Source organism: Lates calcarifer, linkage group LG16_LG22, assembly GCF_001640805.2.
Source record: "Lates calcarifer isolate ASB-BC8 linkage group LG16_LG22, TLL_Latcal_v3, whole genome shotgun sequence".
Lineage (NCBI taxonomy): Eukaryota > Metazoa > Chordata > Actinopteri > Centropomidae > Lates > Lates calcarifer.
The window spans coordinates 586,216-610,720 of NC_066848.1; the positions used below are offsets into that span (position 1 = coordinate 586,216).

Sequence of the window (24,505 nt, forward strand, 5' to 3'; positions counted from 1 at the left end):
GGTCAATTTTCTTTCGCTAGATAGATCGACACAAATTTAAGTACAAACACTCATAGTCCCCCAAAGGATAAACCCTGAAGAGTTAGTAAAGTATCTCCACAACTATTAGATGGACTCTCATTAAATTCTGCATTCATGTTCCCCAGAAGATGAATTCATCTTCAGAGGACGACTTCTAATAATTTTGGTGATCCACTGACATTTCTCCTTTAGCCATATTGACATTGACATTTTTGCTTCTTGGTGAAATATCTTGACAAGTATTCAATAACCATGAGATATTCATGGTCCCCAGAGGATGAAACCTTAAGACTTTGCCTTTAGCTCCACCATGAGGTTTGACATTTTTGTTTTTTAGTAAAGTTTCTTCACAACTATCAGATGCATTGACATGAAATCCTGCACAGACATTCCTGTTCTCCAGAGGATGAATCCTAACGTCTCTGCTGGTCCCTTGACTTTTGCAGAGCTGCTGGCCTAAGCTGTAGACTCTGCATCCTGCCTTTAACATACAGACGAGTTTGTGTTGTCACAGTCGAGCCAAAGATCAAACAGCTTAAGATGACTTGTGACTCGACTGTTAACTGACGTGTTCTGTGGCAGGACACGTCTCCTCCCGTCTTTCAAACGACCTACATGCCCGCTGGGTTAGTTTTCTAACTCTAAAATAAGTTATTAAGTTCTCAAACTGCCAAACATGTGGACACACTTAAAACATCCCCTGAAATGTAGGTTACCCTCATCACTCTGCCAACCGCTGCTCTGTGATGTCAGTTCATAAGAAAGTTACGAAACTGGATTGTGAAATTATTAAACTGTGTCATAAAAAGTGTGAAGACTAGCTGCCAAAAAAGGAGAGTAACAAAGGGCTGGGCTCAAATAAACAGCAAATTAAGAGTAAGTTTAAGAGAGGGATTATGTAATGGTCCGGTGAGGGGGATCCCTGCGGAGTGTCATGCTCAGTTTGTGTTCAAGCAAATGGAAAAGTCTTAAAATATCCAGGGAGGAGCCCCGGAGAACATTCGATGCAGGGAAAGAAAAGATGTGACACTGAAGGAGGAGAAGGAGTTCATCACCTTCACCCAGACCTGGACCTGTACAGGCTGGGTGTGAGTCCGGCCCAGGTTTAAACCACCGAGGGCTGTTGTGGTGTTTCTGAGGCGTGACCCTGGCTCTCGCTCTGGTCGAGGTCTGGACGTCGGCACTGTGTTGTGGAAACCCAGAACCCTCTCCACTGTTTATTTTGTAAGTCTGGTTCTCTGGCACTCTGTGAAGGTCAGTGCCGAGGGGAACCATTAAACCAAAGGACTGCCTGGGAGATATATGCTTGATTTGGACATATTTTGGACGTGCCTTCTGTTTGGAGGAACAGGACAGAGTCTGGTTTGTCCCGTTTTGGACTTGCCTGATGAACTATGATGGATTTAACCCATTTTCCTGTGACACAGATCCTCATGTTGATGTTTCTGCTCCACATAGTACACGGTGACAGGAAGAATTGTTACCCCATTTTAATGGGGTCTTGGTGGAAATGGAAACTGACCCCTCTGTGCACCCCCCCCCCCCCCTCCTCCCCTGTTGCTCACTATTTTCCCTCCTCCTCTTTTTTTTCTTCTTTCCATTCTCACTCTCTCTAGCGCTCCCATAGCAGGAAGAACCCAATTATAGAGATATCGAGCCCATGCTGAAAACGTGATAGCCTGTGAAATGTCTTTGGCGTCACACAGAGACAATGTTTGTCCTGCCCCAGTGCAAACAGGAAGCTGTGTGCAGGAGAGCGGCGTGAGATAAGAACGGACAACGGCAAGAGGGAAAGACCAAAAATAAAAAATAAAAAATGGCTACCAAGGGGGCAGAGGATAAAAACAGCTGGGAGGCTGATGATGCAGGGATGATCTGATGAGCCCACGAGAGCCGGAGAAAGAGCAGGAGTACAGTTACAGCGTCACCAGAACAGTGAGGTTGTAGTACAGGAAGTAGAAGGGGATGCACTACCACCTGAAGGAAGCACAACTTGTACTACAGACATTGTGTCGTGTCTCCTCCTCCTACTCTTAACCATTTCCTGTTGCTTCCTTGCTAGATAGCAGCTCACAGAGACTCTTGTTTACTGAGGAAATTAAAGGCTGATTTGTGTGACTGCTCATCTTGATGTTTTTTTAGCTGAATTCGATGATAAAGGTTCAGGTAAATGGCAGATCGCACGCTCTGCACACACACAGGGATTTGTATCATAGGTGTGATCACGTTATCATCACACAGAAGCAGATTACAGGATGATCTTATTTTTTTCCACTGAGCCCAAAGGTTACGGGTTTCTTGCTTTCTGTGTGTGGATTTATCTACTGAGCCGTTAAGATGCTAATTCAGCTTTAAAATGTAGGATGTGTCGTTTTTAGAGCAAATGATTTTTATTTATTGTCACCCTCAAACACCTCGGGTGAGGAATCCTTCAGTGTTTCAGGTTTTTTTTCAGGTATCTTGTTTGATTAAAGTCATAATTACAGAAAGTTGTTTGAACGTTTTTGGGCCAAACATCCTCACTGCAGCCGTCACACTCTGATTTATGGATGTCTAAATATTTACCTGTTCATCTGCAGGCTTCACACCTCCGGGCTCGTCCTTTGGACAACACACAGAAAACAGAAAAAGTACTGTGAGATGACATGATTGACATATTCAGCCAATAACAACAGTAAATATCACAGCATGTTAATAGCCCAGCAGGCACACAACAGGAGCAGAGGCTTTTGTTCGGTTGTGTTTGGGTTTTGCTGTGACATTTGTCGTTTTTGGCAGCTTTTAAGATTAACACCAAAAGTCTCTGTTGTGTTGATTGTGTTGAATCAATACAAGTTAATGGTCCCTGACGCCGAGACAGAACCTCCACAATCAATATCACAATCAATTTCAGACTTTACACACAAACATACACAGACATAAAAACACAACTTTAAAAAACCTCCATCAAACCCCGTCAGGCCTCCAGAGATGGAAACATCTGAGTGACTGTTCAAAGCCGGAGAAAGTAGAGCAGGCGTTTTATGTGGAATCTGTGACAGCCTAATTCTCTGTCTCTCTTTCTTCCGTTGCTAAATTATGCATTAGTTTCCAAGTACGTCCCTTTTTTGCAGTTTGAATCCTCCTTTTGAAAGTGTGAGCAGAACCAGTTCGGTGGTGTCCCTCAGGATGTCCTCGGGCCGTCTGAGCTCTGAGCGCCTCACCAGTTGTTACAGCAGCAGAGACACAGTACTGATGCTGTATTGTCACGTTTATTGTTATTTTAAGGCAGAATATCACCTCACCTTGAGTCGATGCAAATTTGAGCCACAAATGGCGTCTGCAGTGTGAAAGCAGCTGCGGGAGCGGAGAGTCATTATTGACATAAAGTCTTAAATTGAGTCCTGTGAGAATAATCTGAAGAACTGAGTTTGTTTTGCAGGTAGAGACCGTCTTAATGTTGAAGGACAGTTTGAAGGTCTCATGCTTCACTAATCTGTTTCAGTTTTAAAACTCATCACTGTTGCTACGGTTACGCCTGACGTCGTAGTTTGAGTTGAGATTATTTCTGATGTGGAGCTAAAACACTCGACTGGACGGAGATCGTTTCATTTTAAAATGGAAACCTGTCCGTGTGGATGAAGCAGGGACGATATGAAAATTTCATGTCACGATTATCCCGCCCAAGATGATCGCGATTCATCGGTATTATTGCGATAATCATGAAGAAATACTTTAAACTCCTAGAACGATTAGAACTGTTCTGTATGAGCTGTGGCCAAATTAGTGTTACATTTAATGTCAAAGGAAAAACTTCAGTGAATTCTTCGAAGATAATGAAGCTATTCACTGTTTAGCTACAGAGCTAACGTTACCTGGCTAACGTTAGCTTATTTCACCAGTGACCAAAGCAGCATCATAACATTTAAATAAACATCAACGTTTAACTAAACCAACACTTGAGTAACTGACAGTCACGTTAGTTAATTTTACCTGGAGTTCGGTGAACAGAGCTGGATGGTTGTCATGGAGATGGCAGCTCAAAAGACGCAGGGCTCCCCCTTGTGGCGATTCAAAATAAATCAATACAGGACTGTACAGGCAGATTTTTCAAAGTCACTTGTGAGGATATTAACAATTATCCCTGTTCATGATTAACTGGATGATGGAAATTCACTACCATCAACTTATTATGAGAGTTTTTTATCGCGATGGGAGATAGAATCGTATACCTGTCCCATCCTTAGCGTGGTTAGCCTCAGTGCTAACAGAACAATTAGCAGCCGCTCACGCATCATAATAAAGGTAAATAAATGTTCAGGTCTAGTTTTCTGGATTTCATCTGTTGGAGATTCACTGCTCCTCATGTTGGTCTGATAATAAAGTCGTTCTAAGACTTCTGTACCTTACAGAGCCCGTCCTCTGCTAAACTGAAAACTGAAACTTTGACTTGTTTGTTCTTCACTTGGAGAAGACTGGCATGATGTCAGTGTCGTAGAGTAATAAATGAGCGCAGCAGCCAGAGAAGTAAATATATTGGTCATGCTGCTTTTTAGGGAAGTCCCAGTGGTTCTTGGGAAAACGACTGATAATGGCTCAGAAGTTATTTCTGGAGAACTGTTGGCAGCGGATTCTGTGCATCATAAATATTGTGCAGATGCACTCTTGGGTTGTTGGGTTGTGACTTATTCTGCAGCGTAGCCGGCTCCCCTCGCTGTGGTGAATTACCCCGTCGGGAGCAAAGTAAACAGGAGGATTAACCTTCAGCACTGTATCTGACATGGCTTTTAAATCTCAGATGGAATTCATTTTCTGCTCCGAACAATAAGAAATCCTCTCAGCAGCTGCTTGTTAATGTTTATGAAAAGCTCAGCTCAGAGCCTTCTCTCAGTAACACACAGCTGCTCTGCTGTAGATGCTTCACAGGTTATTGTTTGAGTGAAGAGGATATTCTACTTACAGTGACACTAAGCAGGCCTGTGCAGCGTTTTATTAGTCACTGATGCCATGAGGAGCCGTGTTCGGTTCTCCAGGAACGTGCCTGTGCTTGTAAAAGTTTCTGTATCTTTTCTACAGAAGTTCTTTTTTTAGTACATCAGTGTTAATGAGCTGCTTCACTGGAAGCGTAAGATGTTTCCGCTCGTGTCAGTCACTCTGCTGTCACTTCCACTGTGGGCTCTTATTGTGAAAGGCAGATGAAGACAGGCTTTACCCTGAACTCAGAGTCATTACAGCAGGAACTGTCTTACTCCTGCACTGTAAAACATCAGGAGCTAAACTTTATAGAAATACATGAGTTTTATTCATCTTTAGTTAATTCAAGTTAAAATGTCTAGTTTCCATTTTAGGACCTCATCAGAACATGAGTTGACTTAACCTTGAATTAAATAACGTTTGTAAAGAAATGAGCATGTTAGCGGACTTCCCAGCATGCACTGTTTGAGCGCCCAGAGACCAGGTGTGATGGAAACTGTGTGAAATGAATCAGTCGTGGCTGAACTGAGACAAACTTCACACTTTGTCCTGCAGCAGCTTCAAGCAGCGAGCTGAGCAGTCTGCTAACAGAGTTTCACCTGGAGGACATTCGGAGAACAACAACTGACTCCTGTCTTGGTGAAATCAGGGCCAGCTGTTCTGACCAGGACCAGTTTAGTCCTGGGTGAGTCCTGTTTGCACTGAGAAAGTTGCTGAGGTGAAAAGCTTCTTATCTCCACGAGCTCCATAAAAAGCCACATGAGACCCCACCCAGGATAAAGTGGGTGAAGAAATGAAAGTGGAAAAGGCGGCGTTCTGTGTGGCGTGAGCAGCTGTTTGTCTCGTGTTGCGTTGTAGATGTAGGTGCTCTGTAATCACAGGATGGATGAGACGCAGCAGGCCTTCACTGTATGCACGGTCTTTATCTCTGCTTCATGTGTGACTGGTAATTACAGAGCGGGTCCCTTCCTCTCTCTGTGCTGGTTCTGCCTCACATCAGGATGCTGAGCTTCAGCTGGACTCGTTCTGGTGATTCATAGATTCCCTTGTTTCTGTGGAGAGAAATAAAACCTCATGAACTCAGTTGGTAAAATATAACGGCTTTGTTCTGACGAACATAAAGACAGGGGGAGGATTAACACAGAAATCAAAGTGTTGCTGCTGAGTGTCGTGACATATTTAGCTTCATCTGGTTTTATGTGTTTGGCAAAAACAGTTTTTAATTAGAAATCACAAACATCTTTTTCCTCTGAGAGTGAAAACTGCTCACTGTTCATCCACTCAGCTCCACTTCAGCTCTGAGATATAGATCTATATATTCTGTTTGCTGAGGGCTCCACGAACCCCCAGCTGATTATTTCTGACGTCTTGTGCAGACGTGTCCTGTCCTGCTGTGAGCGTCTGACCTTTAAACACACACTCTGGGTCAAAGTGTAAATGCTCATGTTGTTGTGTGATTTTATTGACTTTGTAAAATCAGCTCTGAAGTTGCTGATGTTGATGTGAGGCCCTGAGGCCGAGCTGCGTTCCACTGTTTGATTGAGCTCGATGATTTCTGATGGAGTTTTTCCCTCTGAGGGCTGGACGCTCGCTCTGCTGCCACACTGCAGACTGGAGTTGAGTTCAGAGGTCAGGGCAGCGATCAGGAGTCAGACAGGATTTCCTGATCCTGCAAACACTCACTTCACCAGGAGGAAATCCTGCAGTGTGAGCTCCTTCAGCACCGCTCTGCGACCTGCCGTGGTTTCAGACTCGCTCCAAGGCCTCTAGTCTGACTCCGAGTCAGTGACCGGTTGTATCGAGGTTTCAGAATCGTTACACCTTTAATACCGAACTCTAAACCTGTCACACTGATACTGACAAACTCTCACTGAACGTCTGGTGTTAAAGACATAAATGCTTAGTCACACACGTCTTTCATGTGTGTGTTCGGTGGAAACTGCTGTGTTGAAGGTTCCTGTTTTTCTCTCTAGAAGCTGTGTGAGTGCAGCTCAGTGCAGCTCTGGGCATCGTATTGTTGTGGGGAGTTTGCTGTCTGTGTTGAGTAACACATGGCAGAGGTGTGAGTGGGAGAGCTCGCAGATAGTAGCATCGCTCTGTCAGTTGCTGGGCTGAGTGTGTGTTGCACAATGCGGACATCTTTCAACACCGAGTTTCCACAGTGAAAACATTCTCCAAGGTCGTCATCACACACCAACTGTCTCCACACGACGTGAAAACCGAGTCTTTGTTGTCGTCAACCTTGAGAGAAACTCAGTGAAATCGTTTCTCAGCTCGACGGTCCGAGTTTTACTCTGCTGCACTGCAGAGTTTTACACAGCACACACACTCTATCCCTGCAGCTACAGAGCAGGGTGAGCTCCTGAATGGCAGTGGAGGTGAAGTGTGTGCTGCAGTCTGAGGCAGCGAGGAAAAGACTTTCTAACCACACCAGTTGTGGTTGTTCTGAGTGCCGTAATTTCCTGTTTTCTGACGACACTTAATCTACACAAATCCCAGCTGATTGCAGCGTTGATTCACAGTAAAAGCATCTGTGTGTGTGTGTGTGTGTGTGTGTGTGTGTGTGTGTGTGTGTGAGAGAGAGAGAATACCAGTTTTCATTATTGCTCTGATCCATTTACCCTGCAGCTCGAATTCTCAGGCTCCGTCCACACTGACCTGCATCGGAAATAATCACATGACCATTCACACACATGTGCAGGTGTAAACAGGAAGTAGATTGTCTACTCTGCAGGTGGAGCAGTGACCAATCAGGGAGGGACATGTTGTGACTGATGAGACCAAATCAGGAGTGATGGTTTCTGTCCAGACTAAAACTGGACCGGCAGCGTTTCTGTTTCAGAGGCTCAGGAACTCTTGGTGTCAGTGTGGATGAGGCTGCAGAACTCTGCTTCTTCCTGTCCCAGCATGCATTGCGTTAAAGGCAGGTAAACACCTTCAGCACAGAGAGCAGCAGCAAAAACACTCAGAGGAGAAAGTAAAAGTAAAACTGCACACAGTCTTTATTTAGTCGCGGTTACTCACTGCTTTAAAAATACACTGAGATAAAACTGAAGTGGCTCTCACACAGATTTTATTTGCGGAGCTCGAACTGTTCAGAGTGACCTGGTCAGGTGTCGTCAAACCGGTCATTGTTCTTAAACCAGGGGAAACTGTTCACACCTGTTCACACCTGTTCACACCTGTTCCAGTTTTTCTGAGGAAACAAAAACTTGAAACTTGTCAGGTGTTTCTTTGCATCAGGTGTGTGTAGAGTTCAGTCTCTGCACTGTTTTCTTTTGCTCGATGTTGACATCAGCTGCTAACAGTCGTGAACAGAAACACGTTCATTCATTTTGCTGATTTTCTGCACATGTCTTGGTGCTGTGCTGTTTGAACAGTGGCTGTAGAAGTTGTGTGAAGAAAGAAGTTTAAATCCTGTGTGCTCTCCCAGCTCCACACAGGTGTGTGTGTGGTCACATGGTCTGTTTGTCAGATGCAGCCCACCTGTGGACCACGTGGGGGTTTCAGGAAGTCTAATGATCCTCCTCCGTGCAGAGACCTCTCTGAGGAGCCAGCCCAGCTCTAATTCAGAGTCTCCTCTAATTAATTCCATAATGAGCCTGTTTGATGTGGAGTTACATAAAACACTGAGGGGACACACCTCCGCCGAGCGGCCGATCCCCCCGCTGATTCTCCAGCTGCTCTCCTTCCTCACATCCCCTCCCTCAGCCTGTGGCCTCCATCGAGGGAGGGTATTTTTAGTCAGCTGCCCGCTCCCCTGAAAGCCTGCAACCTCCTTTCTAACAGTCTGTCCACACACACACACACACACACAAGGAAAACACCAGGCGGTGACGCGAGGCCTCGACTGTGTGTCTGTGTTAGAGGATGGTTTCAGAGGTGGCAGCTGAGCTTCAGAGGCAGAGCGGTGCAGATTCTCTGTGTCTGTGCTTGTTTGGAGAATCAGTCACTTCCTGGTGGTAAAAGCTGTCACAGATTGATTCTCACTTTGCATGGCAAATGAGGTGGATATGATTTGGAAAAAAAAAAAAGATCCCTTCCCTCTTATCACACCTGCTTTGTCTACTCAAATCGCTCATGGTGAGGATTTGCTTGAAAGGGTGATTTTTATTCAGGCCTCTGATTGGCTGCTCACAGAGCGTCTGGGATGTTTTCGAATAGAGGAGGTGAGCCGGTCGGAGCCGCTCACACCAAAACATCAGAGCTACAGTCAGTGTTTTATCTGCTGCTCAGGGTGGTGTTTACAGACGGAGACACAGACTCCGCTGCCTGACGTTTCAGAGCTTTTTACAGAAAAGCACCCAGCGACAAATCCTGCAGCAAACTGTCTCAGTATGAACCCAGACTCCTCCAGTGTGGATGGTTCAGGAGCTGAACTCTCCTCCTCTCCAAACAAACAGCTGATTAAAGTCTGAATAAAACAGGCTGATGTTTCTCTGAGGATCAGAGTGTGTGTGAGTGTGAACTGACTCTGCTCTTCCTGCCTGATGAGTGGATTTAGTTCAGTTGTTTGTGTGTGTGTTCATCCATCCACAGGCCTGTCATGTGTGTTGCGTGTTAACGTGTCCTTCAAGGACACATGAGGACGTGAGCTGAAGGTCGTTCTGTTTTCAGACCGTTGCTGTAGAGGGAGGTCCACGTGTCAGATGGAGAGACAGACGGACGTCAGCTTTCTGACTTCTACCTCCCATGCAGCTTTTTTCTCTGGTAGACCTGTGTGTGTCTGTGCTTAGTGCCAGGTGTATCCAAGCAACCGTTGCTTTTTTAAGACTCCACTCTCTTCTTTTCAATTATGGAGGTTGCTCGCTGCAGAGCAAAGTTTTTACAGCAGCGTTTCTCCAACCCCACGGCGGCGTGCTCTGAGAGAGCCAGAGCTGGGAAACGGAGAATGGCTCGATTGTTGAGACGAGAGGATGGACAGAGCGAGGACCGGGTGGAAAAAACTGATATTGTAGATGAATCCAAGAGAAAGCAGGCGGAGGATTGGTTGCAGCGTGAGGAGTGGGTGGAGGAGGAGGAAACTCATGTGGTGGCCATGTGTTCTCAGAGGATCGCCACAGGGGTCTTTAACGGGAACGGCCCTGACGTCATTTCCCCTCCACTCTCTGTTTAACAGCAGGCTGAGCCGAGGGCCGCGACCTCTACTCAGCTCCTGCTTTTACCCAGCAGACCCCCGTCCACTGTGACGCCAAGTTACAGCAGGAGAGGAAGGTTCCTGTGCTGCATGCAGGAAACCCCCTGAAACACCTAGAATAATAATCAAATTAAAGTTTCACCTTTCAACCGTTTCACTTCACAGACGAGAAGAAAACAGCTTTAATATTTAGAAGAATGAGTCCAGGCTCACTCTGCAGAGCCTCACTGTGACACCATGTTCTGCTCAGACTGGCTGAGGTGTTTTGCATCATATTTGTTTAATTCAAAAATTGATCATTTGCAATCAGCAAATATCTCGTACCAGCAGAGAGAGATGATGTGCTGGTTTAGAGAAGAGCTGCAGTGCAAATAAAGAACGGACAGAGCAGCTTCCATTGTTCCTGTGCTTCAGATATACTTTTTAATGAGTGGGATGTTAAACAGATTTCCACTAAAAAAGTGAAAAAGCCTCTGAGTTCCCCGCGCTGTCTGAGAAGTAGGCCATCGACTGAGAAAACCGAGGCAAAGCAGAGAGAGGAGGTGGAGAGAGCTCGGAGAGCAGAGGAGGTGTACGTGGAGGAGAGGCAGGAGGGAGGGCACCGCTTTATTTTTACCTCTCCGACAGTGAAGCCCCACTTTCTAATTAACTGCAAATTAGCTTGTGATGTGCTGAGGGCGGGTGGCAGAGCGCTGCAGCTACAGATTTAGCCTCGGTTCGTCCTCCCTTCCCTTCCGCTATTAGCCCACTTTCTCTCCGGGGCTGGGGCCTCCGAGGGCCCCCGCTCTGAGCCGCCCCGGCGAGGCCGACATCTGTTCCCCCAGAATCATCGTACGCCTCCTCCGCACATCAGAGCCGGGTCAGCCTAAATCTGAGCAGCTCTAGAAAAGCTGCGGAGCTGCTGAGGCTCGGCGTCCAGTCGATCAGGGACACGTTCTCCCCTGATGAGACACTTTAAGACTTGTTTATAAAGCTGTCAACAGTTTGGTTTTATTGCCATGCTCAGCCCTGCGTCAGGCTGCCGTCTCGTGCACTCGCAGGGAGATTGTGGAGAGATTCAGTTGGTCGCTCTTGCACCCTCTGTGTGTGTGTGATATGAGTGTGATACACAGGAAACCTTTGAAACTGCAGTGAGTGTGGCTAACAGTGGTCCTGGGAGAAACAACCAATGGAAAGAATCTAAAAATATCTGAGCGATTCGTCACGTTACTGCGCCGTACCATCTCTTCACAGGATCAGGATCTCAACTTCAGACGCACATAAAACATGTGTTAAATGTGGTTTTGGTGCACCGCGGGCCGATGAGCCGCCGACACAAACGCACCCTGAACGATGCACCGCAGCCTCAGACGGCAGCGAGCGGTGAAGCAGCAGAAACTTCCAGCTGGTGTTTCGCTCTGACCTGTTGGAGCGTTGGCAGGTGGCAGCTCAGAGTCTGAACCTTTCTGTTCCTCTCTGTCTCTGTCTCACTCTCTTTCTCTCTTCCTCCATCCATGTGACTAATGACAAGGTCCAGTGCTTATGTCCTTATATAGACCTCTGCTCTGTCTGATCTGGCTGAGGCTGGGACCATGCTGCACACACACACACACACACACACACACTCTCGCTAGGTCTTGAGACATTTAGGTGCCCCTGGAAATATCAGCATACATCAGGATTAAGATCTTGAGCTGATTTATTAATCTGTGTGTGTGTGTGTGTTAGCACTATTTTTGACTCTGGACGTCACAGGAGTTATTTACACTGTGAACTTGTTTCCCTGAAATATATTCAGACAGAAACTAGATGTAAAAACATGGTCCATCGTTCTGGGAGGTTCATTTCTTTCTTTCAGAGGGTTCGATGAAGAGAATGATTCCTCTCTCATGAGCTAGAGCTAGAGCTTATCTTAGCTTAGCTTAGCATGAAGACTGGAAGTGGGGGAGCTAGTGATGTGTTCCTGGGTTCTGTGTTGTCACAGTTAAACAGTAGCGCTGTAGCTGGACACTGAGCGGAGTGGACAGAGCAGTTCCAGTTTCTAACTCCTGAAACCACAGATGTCTGTTTTTACTTCAACTGTTTGTGCAGATGTTAAACAAACAGCTGTGGAGGTTGTGTTGTTGTGTTGAGCTGAGCCGCTCAAATTGAACAGTTTGAAAAAAAACGTAACGTTAAACCACAAACACGAACAGATTCAAACGTATCCTGGACTTTCCTAGTTGGAAATCCGACTTCAGGGAGCGTTCAGGTTCAAACTTCTGACCAGGAACTTCCGAGTACAACTGAAACACTAATGCTAAGCTAGGCTAACTGACTCCCAGCTCCTCCCTCACCTGTGACAGGTGCTGCAGCTTTCAGACACTGTGGTGTACTTCGTGCCCTGATGCCATCCAGGGATACTGTAATATATCAGGGCTTTGTTACAGATACCGACAGAGAACGCTGAGCCCCGGTGTGTTCTTATTATAGACACAGACTCACACAGAGCTGTTCATCAGACCTAGTTATCGACATACAGAGATCTCTCCTTAAATGGTAGACTGCCCAGAGCCCTGTTTCCACTGCACAGACCAAAAGAAGTCCAGGTCTGGGAATATCCTTTTAGAGTGAGAGAGAGAGAGAGTAGAAGAAGGTGAGAGACAGAGGTTTGACAACATGACCCTGGAGCTGGAGGGAGGAAACTTCCTGTCAGTAACTGTTCATATATTAGACAGATGTGTGTATGTATACAACCCTGTACTCAGACATCAGGGGCTCTGCTGTTGATCAAGAGAAATCTGAAAGGTTTGATCAGAGACAGGATCCAGATGTTCCTTTGGTCTGTTTTTATTCTGGTTTGACACAGAGACACCTGGGACCTGACTCTGCCATCAGCTGATAAATACTGTCTGATGCTCACTGTCTCTGTCACTGTTTCACCGTCCAGTCGCTAACCGCTCGTCTTTTTCTTTCTCTTCCAGCCTGAGAATCTACAGAAAACATGGCTGAGGGAGTTTTACCAGGTGAGTGATGCAGCTGAACCTCAGACGTGTGACGATGTTCGTCCGGCAGGTTAACGTCTCTGTCTCTGTGGTGTAAGAATGTAGGTCGCTGTCAGCCGAGGCTCCTGCAGCGCTGCATGTGCATGATGCTGTTAGCATCATGATGCTGTTAGCGACAGTGAGACCAACACTTCTTTACGTTCTTTATCACCCTGCAGCCTTTACAACGTGTTCTTCCACGTCATCCTTCCTTTCGCTGCAGTTCAGCGGATGATGTTTTATTGACTCAGCAGGAGCAGAGCTGGGGTGTGTTTCTATAGCTTCAACTGTTGTCATGGGACTGCGACAGACAGACACAAAAAAAACCCTTGTTGCTGCTTCACGTGATTTTCTCTCGAGTTGGAAGTTGTGTAGATTAAGTGAAGTGAAGCCGTGTGCTTCTTAAAGCTGCACAGAGAAAATCTAAACCCAGTAATGTTCGGTGGAGCTGCTGTGATCTTATTCACCTTCTCTTCACCCTTCTTTAAATGCATTGTTTTTTTTTCAGAGAGCCAAAGCTCGAGCTCAGTCATGTTTCATATCTTACCTTTTCATCTACATAGGAACCTCTGACTAACCACAACTCTTTCCACTGGGGTAAGGGAAGTGAGGCAGCTCGAGCTCTAACTGCTGTCTGAAAGTGACAGACACACTTTTACTTTACTCACCAGGATTTTTCTTTACACTTCTGCTGTGAAAAGGTAAATTCAGCACAGTTACACCATGAAACAGTGCTGTTTACCTCCTGTATGTTGGTCAAATCTATACTTTGTAGTGTTTGTACTTTTTCTCACAGCTTGCCAGTGACTCAGCATGTGTTGAAATAAGGTAAAGTCCGAACTTATCAACACAGAACATCCGCCCTCATGTTAAACAGTCGCTGTAAAGGGACTGATGTCTTCAACCTCTCTGGGTTAAAGCTCAGTGTTTTCAGATGTTCTCACCTGTAGAGCCAGTTTGCAGCGTGTTTCCTAACAACCCTTAAATGTCAGTAAATGGGAAATGCCCACCCAGACACTGTTTCCATAAATGCATCATCTTATGAAAAATGGAAAAAATGTGCTGCAGTCGTTTTTCTGGTTTTATTTCCTCACAGAGAAAACAACCAGAATTCAAATCTCTATCCACCAGAGTCTGAGTCAAATGTGATACTGATACATGAGCAGAAAACACTAAAGGAAAGTCAGGTAATGAAAGAGACGAGGAGGAAAGAGAAGCAGAATGAAGTGAGACACATCTCTGAATTCATCGGTGAGAACGGTAAATAATACTCAACACTGCTGCCAACAGAGAACCATTAGATCTGTGAGTGTAACGCCAACATCTGGGCTATACAGCGACAGAGTCCAAACAGGAGAAGGATCCTGCCTGGGCAGCGTCCAGGTCAAACACCTATACAACACAAACACACAGGCGGCTACATCAAGCCGTGGAGCATTTTCACTGTAAAACAAAACACTTAGAGCGACATTATGCAACTATTTGACTGCTGGAATCAGACCCAGAGTTCAGAGTCACACCGATCAGTTAAAAAGACTCAGGCGTCATTAAAAACCAACGTTCATCTCTGATATCCAGCCAGGAAACTGACGCAAGGTTTGGTGAGAGTTTGTTGTGTTTGTTAAAGCCACAGCACTTCCTGCTCCAGAGGGAGAGGAGGATCGTGGGTAATATACACCGCCGGGCTGTGTTTCAGTCGCTTTAAGGCTCAGGAGGATTTTTATCACCAGGAAGTCGTTTGATTTACAGCAGATTTCCAGTCACGTCTTTATCATGCAGAAGTATCCTGGAGTAACTGCGTTTGACCCGGACATTTATTTTCCACGGTTCAGTGGTTGTGGAGGGTTTGGGATGGAAGGTTCTGCCCTCTCCATTCCTTTCACATTTCCTGAGCCCAGCCACATTTATAAAGAAACAAAGCAGCAGAAGAATGCGACTGGCTGAGCACGAACTACCACAAATATTTCAGCTGTGGTCGTCTTATTTCAGCTCCTCTGTGAGGGCACAGGTACCGTGGTTTACGACCATATGTGCAGGTAATGCAGCTGGATCTGAGCCCACGGCCGCTCTTTATCCTCCTAAACATTGTTTAGACAGCGACACTCCCCAGTGGCAGGGGCCTCCGTCAGCAGGACAAATCCTCTACACCACCAGGCAAAAGAGTCTGAGGTGTTGACCTGGACTCCAAACTCCCCAGATCCTGATCTGATCCAGACACCACAGGACACCCCCAGAGGTCCTGGTCCAGGCCCTGATGGGTAGAAGCTTGTCTAAGCTTTTTAGTGTTCCAGTTTGTGTCTCCATTCGTCCACACATGACACACTGAACAGCTCCTCGTCTGTTTTCTATCTGCTTCTCTGCGTCTTCTCTGACTGTGGTCGGGGACTAGCTGGAAAAAGTGGTTGGTTCAGACCTGGTATGTAAACCGAGTAAATAAACGACAACTCAAACACTGTCGAGAAAAACACACAATCTTATTTACCATTCCCAGGAAGCACTGGTCCATTGGTTGTGACAGAAAATATTCCAGACTCACCCTGAACACACACTCACACACTCGACTGTCAACTTTCTTTTCAGACTGGAGAACTGTCTGTCACATATTCAGTTACTGACATGAACATTTAGTCTGATCAGATCATATTCAGAGGCACTGAGACAATACTCCACAACCACAACCTCTTTACTTTATTGCAGTGTATCTGCAGTAATGGATTTCCTCGTAAACTCAATAAACATAACAGATTAAATACGAGGCAGGACTTCGAACACTGAGTGCATGCTTCAGTTTCCTGGTAATTCTCAGACTAATAGTTCCATTAGGTTTTCTCAATTCAGCAGCAGTAATGTTCCTAAGAGCTGAAACATGTTGTGGTTGGCTATCCTGACTCCATCTTAGTTTCACTCAGCAGAGGCTGAATATATCTGATGTCGGATTCACACAAAACCAAATCCTGAATTCCACTCAGGAAAGTCCTGATATTGATCCTGATCCCAGTCCTGTAAACCTGTGCATCAGAAACTGAGTCTTAACAGTGAACCTGCGTTAGACCGACCTTTTTAAAGGAGATATCAGTAAGCCTCTGTGCTCTGTCTGTCCCTCATCATTCAACATTTCAGAGGAGCTGTTAACTTTTCTACTGTGAGCCTGAAAGCTAGCAAGCTAAGCTAACCGGCCTCCAGTCGATTGAGCCTGATATCGTGTAGGTCCCCGCCATGACAGCTCTGACCCCTCAGGTCCTGTGCTGTCTGGTTCCTGTGGTTTGCAGGCTGACTTGTCCTGGATCATCCCACAGATCCTGGATCCGGTCAGGATCAGGACCAAAGTTTCCTGTGGTGTTTCCTACAGTGGAGAGGGGAAGGTCTGACACTGACGAGATGTTCTGAGAGAGGTCACAGATACAGAAGCCGTCAGTGTTGATATCTGTTGGTTCTATTCGTACTTCCCTGTGGTTTCAGATGAACACAGTAGACCGGCTGCATTCCTGGAACCCGATTGGCTACAATAAACAAATCTGAATAGCTTTAGGCTGAATCTAACCATTACCACCATGTGAAATATGTCTCAGCTGGCTCTGAGACTGCTCTATGAAGCTGGTTTATTACAGCCCTAATGTTGAGTTTTAGTAGTTTTTCTGATTCCTCTCAGGTCAGATAATCTAATCTATGAAAAGAGCCTCATGATGCCAAAAGAATTTCCCCTCATCTGAGGCTGTGCAGCCAGCTACAGGAGTTACAGACAAACAACACATCTGCTGCACGGCTTCCAACTCTCTCCGTCAACCTTTACGCTTCCTTGTAATTATCAGCGCCACTGGCATTTCAAAACACGTCCACAGCCAGGTGATTCCAGTCTGTGTGTGTTTTCTTTAGCACTGAGGTTACAGGATATGAGTGTGTGTGTGTGTGTGTGTGTGTGTGTGTGTGGAGAAGCATGTCCTGGTTACGGCTGTTGAGGAATTCTGTTTGCATTGTGCCGCAGGCCTGCACGCTGTAGAGGAAGGTATCACGTCTGTGTGTGTGTGTGTGTGTGTGTGTGTGTGTGTGTGTGTGTGTAGTGAGAGAGAGGGAAGGAAAAGCATGAAGTAGAGAGAGAGAGAGAGAGAGAGAGAGAGAGAGAGAGAGGTGTGCCCCTGTGTGAACCAGGCCTGTAGCCTCATGCCAGCTCTGTGCTGCTGCCGGCTGACGTCATGGAAAGAAGCATCAGACTCTGAACTCGGCACGGCTGGGAACAACCAGCAGCGACGGCGGCTACAGTTAACTACAATCATCTACGCTGCGCTCGCTCACCGTGACCCCCCCCCACACACACACACAATACACTCACTGTGTCAATGAACAGAGATGAGTTTTGCCCTGAAAAAGAGAAGCATGTTTTTATGTGTAACACAGCGCGGTGTCAGAACTCCTGCTGTGAGCTGACTCAGTGAGAATCCAGAGGCAGTTTGACACAGGAAAACTCTTCAGTTACTTTAATCATGGAGGAACAACAACATGTGAAGAGACTTGAAACTGGTGTCACAGATTCACACTGTAACCCCCCCCCCCCCACCACCACCAGCAAACAAAAAAATGCGGCATGCATCGCTGCTGCTCCGAGGCGATTGTGTACATTCCACACTCGGTCAGCTGCTGACTCACAGGACAAGAAAGAGCCGTCTCATTTTTTTTGTGTCAAAACGAATCGCAGCTCAGCTCCACTGCAGCATCCTGGAACATAAACAAGAAAAGCTGTTAAACTGGCTTTTATGGAGCAGCAGCAGCAGCAGCAGCAGCAGCAGCAGCAGTGCAGGGTGTTGTGTAAGGCTGCCTGTTGGTACCTGCACCACCTCTGCATGTCTTTAAATACAGTGTGTGTCTGTTTGAGTCCAGGCCGGTGTGTCTTGTTTCCCTGGGTTGTTCCTCACTGGGAAGAGCCCAGCAGATCAGATGGAGGGAATTCCTTGAGGAAATAAGACTATTTATTTTCACGACACACCTTGGTCATAGTTCACAGCAGCGCTCTCTCTCTCTGCTCTTTTGATCTGCCCTGTTTGACTTTCTAACTCATTTTACACAGGCTGTGTTTTCTGACCGAGCGTCTTCATTCGGAGCAGTTTAGACAAACTTGTTTAGTTCACTTTATTGAAGCAGGTGAGAGCAAATGCAGGAACTGCAGCACGTTTCTGCAGCAGAAAGAATGTAATCTGAAGTATTTACAGGAATCTAACTGATCTTCAGCTTCCAGCCGTGCACAGAAACAGATATTTATCTGGCAGTCGGCAGAATGAAACAAAGTCTGTGCTGTTACTCATTCAGCTTGTTCTTCAAATGTTCTTCACTGGTACGAACACCAGCAGCAAACATCCATCAGGCTCCGTTAATGATACAGATATTTCTGACTTTGTTGCTGGGACCACAGGTTACCAGAATTATTTTCAGTGAACAAGCTGTGGATGAATTCTTGGAGTCACTCACCTTTATTTATACTGGGAAGGCCTGTACGCAGTGTAAGAACACTTATAAACTGATGCAGTATAACACGAAATACAGGACGTGTTGAGTTTTGTTTTTAAAGACTTCCCTCCATGCTGCAGTTTTCTAGGAACCATCGTACATTTAGTTTTATCAGACGTTCAGATGAATCAGTCTTTGCCGTTCTGCGCAGAAATCAACATTCAAATTGTCTGGACTATTACTGCAGAGATCAGTGATACATTCAACACTTTCCCAAAGTCTTTGGTTCTTATTTCCTTATTTCTCAGCCACTGAGTCCAATCAAATCCTGTTGGATCAGTCTCAGCCTGTCTCAGGATCTCCCAGCCTTCAACACCCAGCCAGGTTCATTTGCCTGCTCCACGTGTGCAGCAGCTCGGCCTAAACGAGGATCCGGCTCTGCTGATAAACAGCGCTTTGCATCCCACCGCACTCAATGGGACAATCCCACTGATTTGCATTGGAAACTTCTCTGGACCGTCACAGGCCAGTGATTGTATCGGGTCCCCGCATTCAGTCTTGTGATCTGTAAACTGCAGAGTTAAAGGTCATCAGATAGTCACTGATCTGATATTTCTCTTAAAGACCCAATCTGTAATTTCACTGCTGTATGTCCACAGAAGCTTTTAGAGTCAGTGAACGCACCACGGTTTGATGATAAAGACTCCTTGTTGTACGTCAGCTCACAAACTCCTCTGATCAGTCTGATTATTCCACCTCCAAATAGGAACCATGAAATAGGACTCAGGCTCTCCTGATTAGTCCTCATCAAAGGCCCTTTCTGTCTCCACGATGATATCTGCTGCACAGTGCAGCCTCTGACCTTTATACAGTCCACCAAGATGAAGCAAACTGTAAAAAACTCATTTATATTCTTTGGCATCAGTAAAGATTACAAACTGTACGGACTGAGTCCAACAAACACACAGTTTACTTCAGCCAACACCTCCACGTCAGTTTATCACATACGGTCCATCACCACTACGACTGAACTTCAACTGAACTTCAACTGAATCTCCTTCCTGATTTACTCCTTTATCTTTAACACTTGAGTTGACACCTCATCTACATGTTTAGAACTTCAGGTTTCACTTCTCATCCGAAAGACGTCCTCAGTTCTAGAGACTGGTTTGGGGAGTGCCAGGTATTTAACCCAGTTGTGAACCCAGCCTGTCATCAGCGTCACTTGGTTTTAGGTGTGAATGGGAGTTAAATCTCCTGGATAAGGATCTCAAGACCGCGTTATGTTAGGTGGTTGATAGTTGGAGCCACCAGGACGTCCCAGATGGACATAGATCTTTTGTCCTCTCTCAAAACATCTGTCCTCTGTCCAAAATGTGAACAGTATTGTCCGTGAAGGAGTTTCCCTTCCCCCTTAGATGCAGATGAACAGTTCTGAACCAGTTTCTGTTCCCAGGTCTGAAAGTCACTTTTAAGTGTCTTGAGGTGTCGGTGTTCCTTTCCCTTCCTCTCTGGACCTCCTCCAAGAGGTTAAAAACCCAGGACCTCTGATCAGTCTCTAGACCTGATGAAGCCTTTCGGATGAGAGGTGAAATCGTCTCCAAGAAAACTAAAAGAATTCCAGTTGCCTTCAGCTCCAGCACTGAAGACTGACCTAGATGACACTTCAGAGTCTGACGCCTCGGTGAGGTGGAGAAACCGTCCCATACGGCGGCGCTCTGTGAGTCATGTCAGGCTTTTCTCACCAGCTGTCACCGCCTGAGCCTCGTTCAGACGGACCACTACTGTTGTTGCCCGTCATAAAGTGACGTTTTATAGATGCAGTGTTTGGCATGTTAATATTTCAACTCAAATGTCAACAGACTTTCTTGTCACCAGTTGTAGATTTAATTAGAAACTGCTCTGTGCTCTGCTCTGTGTCGCTGTACTGTAAGGTCAGCGGTTGATGCTGTTTGGTTTTGGGCTGATAGCGCTGGTGATTCTGGTAATGAAATCACCACCTGTCTGTTTGCCAACGTGGAGCTGAATTCACGACCTGGAAAGATAAATACAATGCGGTCGATTAACACGTGCACGCGCGTGTCGGCGTGCACACACACGTCACATCTGAGCCTGACATTAGTCGCAGGCTCCTTGAGACTGTGACCTTTCCTCATGTGAGTTGATAGGTCCACTAATCTTTCCAAGTTTGAGCCGCTGCAGGTCCTCGCTGCCGGGTCATCCAGCTAAGTGACAAGCCATAGGTTGATGGAAAATCCATAGTGTTATTGCCATACATTACTTTTATTTGATTGGGCCTGTAGTGAGCATAATGCAGCGCTGAGGTGGTGGTGCCTCCGTCAGGGTGCAGGGATCATTTGTAGCCCCCACACACCACCACCACCACCACCCCACCTCCGCCAATACCCAGCGACATTGATGCATCGCCTGTGCCCAGCATCCGTAGGCCCGACCATGTGAGTGCTTGTGAGTGCTGTAAATCACTCAGTGGTATTGATTTTCCATTAGAGGTCAGCCGCTCTGAGCACCTCTGACAGGGTGCTCACAAACACCTCGCCATGTGTAAGAGGAAATGTTAGAGGAGGGCAACATGAGGTCATGTGACTGTGGGAAAGGCAGAGGAAGTGGATGTTACCACTTTGACTTTACATCTATGTGCAGCATGTGGTTTTTTTAAACAGCCTGTGGAGTCTTGTCCTGGTTCTGCTGACATATTCCTGGATCACAGCAGCTGTTAGTGTGAGTGATGTGTGAGCATCTGTCACACCCTGCTGTACATACATACAGAGCTGCAGGCACATCCCTGATGGTGGATGAAGACGGGCCGACGTTATGCTTGTGGAACAAGCTCGCTAAGTGCCTTCTGCCTACATTAGCCGGGCACTTTGTCTTGTGTAAATATAGTAGCATGTCACCGAGCGGAGTCAGGAAGAATTGTGGAGGCCCGGGCGCCACGCTCATATAGGTTTTGTGCTCGGCTGAATAATTAAACTGGGGCTGAGTGTGTTGTTGTTACAGCTGTTACAGATGCATTTGTTTGTTTCTTTCCCTCCTTTCTGACCCGTTTCTCTCTCCTCTCTCTCTCTTACAGACAGTACAGTCACACAAGCCTCACTTCTTGGCGGTGCACTGTCAGGAGGTTGGCGGGAAGAACTACGAGGCGTCCATGTCACACGTGGACAGTTTTGTTAAGTAAGTCCCGGGCTCATCATGTGGTCATTGTGCTAATTGTTTTGACTGTGTTGGTAGTAGCTGAGCAGTTTCTCTGATAAGGAAACACCCAGTCACTGGAGGTTTAAACTGAGCGCACTACTCCCCCCTCTGGTCACATCGAAGCTGTACATTACACATCACATTCTGCTGAGAATCAATATTAACTTGATTGAACTAAATCTGAATTATTATAAAGTGGTTTAACACCTGGAGTTTTTTAGGATTTGCGTGATGATACCTGTGTGTTGTGTCCATCAGAGAGCTGTTGTCCAGTGATGCCATGAGGGAGTACAGCAGGGTCCGTGTCTACCTCGATGAGAACTACAAATCCCAGGAGCACTTCACAGTAAGTGATGTTTCACACGTTAAACAGGCGTGTTTGAATCCTGCAGGAGAGTCCTACACACTCAGACACTGAGCTTTAAAATGATCGAATGAAGGACGAGGTTTGACTTTTCAAGTTTGTGATCAGGTTCAATATTGATCATTAGTTGTGATTTATTCAGGATTGATCACACAGAAAAGAATCTTCCCTACAAGGGGAACAAAAGACAGCAGGATTATGTGAAGGTCAATTCATTAAAAAACAAGAAAACTGAAGAAACCAGTAGCAGCAGAACCAGTTTGATGAATCGAGAAGCTTCGTTCTGACGGACTCTTCATTCCTCTGAATTCTGACTAATGAGGAAACATCTCAGACAGTGACGGCGAACATGTGTCATCACTCAAGTCATTTTCTGATCACAGCTCTTAAATTAGGACACTGTGGTGGAATTTCTGCCTGTGGTTGATTTGCTGTAGATAGAACAAAAAACCTACAAACACCACCTGTTTGCACGTTAGGTGTGAAAGTGTAATTGACGCAAACACTGACCGCGGCGTGTGGTATTTGGTTTTGAACAGAGTGCATCGTCTCGGGCTGTTAGGCAGTTGAAGATGGAAATTCAGTTTAAACAGATGGACACAGACTTTCAGAAGCTGATTTAAAGAAAAACTACATTTCACTTCATGAAGGATCCTTATACTCTGAAACTCTCACAACCACCTGTGTTTTAGCCTCTTTACACTGACACTCTGTTGGTTTTACAGCTGATGTTAAGATCCTGTTGATCACCTGTAAGGTCCTTATATTTTAGATCTTTTAATCCTGTTTGAACCTGTGAAATATTAGAGTGAAACTGTCGCTGCAACAGTGCGGTGTTCATTCGAGCTGTAGTACCTGCAGACAGCCACAGGATGGCAGTATACACCAGGAAATGACTCAGGTCAGGTTAAAACTTCTGCAGTGTTCAGGGACTGATTTATTTTTTATCATCAAGATTTGTTAGCAGTAATGGATTACAGTTACATTCCTCAACAGTAGTTTATAGTTACTTTTAGATAAGAAAAGTAATTTTAAATACATTTAATTTCAGTAAAAACACTTCAGACCTGAAACGAGTCGATGAAGATGTTTGAACTTGTGCATGTAATAATAATAATAATGATAATAATTACAATAAACTTTATTTACCTTTCAAAGCACAGCTACAAGACAAAATGTGAATTGAAGACAAACAATAGAAAACAGATTATACAACAATTAAGGAGGAAATACGAGAACAAAAGTGGGAGAATAAAATCAGATTGATCATTTTAATCAATAAAATCAGAACAGAGAGAATGACTATGTCTGATAATAAGTGACTTAAGAAGTTTACAGAGGGCATACTTAAAAAACTGTGACAGAAAACTCCCGGTCAGCCTCAGGTTATGATCGGACACGTTTGTCCAGAACAGGCCTTAAAGTAATTTCTGAAACCAACCAGAAGCCTGTGAAGAGAAGCTAAACTGGGAGAGATGTGGTCTCTGGTTCTGGTCTGTGTTGGTCGTGGCCTCTTGGTGGAGCCAGATCCTCAGACCTGAAGCCCTGCTCTCTGCTCGTCCTGTGAATCTCAGGAAACCTGGATTAAAGTGTAGTTTTCTGCCTGGTGTTTAATGGACAGACTGTGTCACCGTGTCAGGTGATCACCCCTGGCCTCCCAGGTGACTCAGGACTGGACTGATGTGGTCCAGATGTGGCCCGTGGTCCCTGTTTTTCTCTGTGATCACTGAGTTGTGTCTGTCACGGTCCTCCTCCAATGTTTTGTGGCGTTATCACCACGCTACGCTGCACCTCCACAAACGCTCATAAATCACAGCACCCGCTGAGTCACATTTGCTCTTTTCAAAAAAATATTACAAACATTGGCCTTTAGAAAATATAATTATCTGCCATTTCATATAAGCGGCGCTAATAGCGCAGCATTACGAGCTGTTTATTTAATGGTGTTTGTCTATAGATTAACCTTTTTGTTGTGTTCTCATTTTCATCAAACAGAGACGGCGTCTCTTTGTGAATCAGTCAGTGGAAACAGAAACATCTGATGTGCTTTCTATGATGTTGATATTGAAATCCTGGCAACAGTAAATATGAATAGACTCTCAGTCTCTCTCACACAGGGCCTGCCATTTAGCTTTGATGACATCACCCATATTTGTTTTCTCAATCTTTGATTTCCCTCCTTCCTCCTCCTCCTCCTCCTCCTCCTCCTCCTCGCCCTGTGGGGATAATTGTTTGTTGTCTGCCCCCCCGCCTGTCAGTTTTCAGATAATGTAAGTGGGAGCTTCCAGTTTTGTGTGAGTGTGTGTTTTTGAGTGCAGTAATGTGGTGAAGGCCGCTCACGTTGTTCACATGTCTGAGAGTGTTTGAGCTGCTTTTCTG

General features: G+C 45.7%; 1 protein-coding gene across 4 annotated transcripts in view; it reads left to right on the forward strand.

Moving 5' to 3' along the window:
- LOC108885135 (inositol polyphosphate-5-phosphatase A) overlaps window positions 1–24,505 on the forward strand; it is a 109,187-nt gene that overhangs the window by 17,034 nt on the left and 67,648 nt on the right. For all 4 annotated transcript variants that reach the window (XR_007814800.1, XM_018679325.2, XM_018679326.2 and 1 more), the window contains exons 2-4: window positions 13,054–13,095; window positions 21,641–21,741; window positions 22,021–22,108. Coding sequence is in view for 3 of the 4 variants with exons in the window: in XM_018679325.2 (XP_018534841.1) it covers window positions 13,054–13,095; window positions 21,641–21,741; window positions 22,021–22,108 (231 nt within the window). In the remaining variant the exon portion in view is untranslated. The remainder of the gene's footprint in view (window positions 1–13,053; window positions 13,096–21,640; window positions 21,742–22,020; window positions 22,109–24,505) is intronic.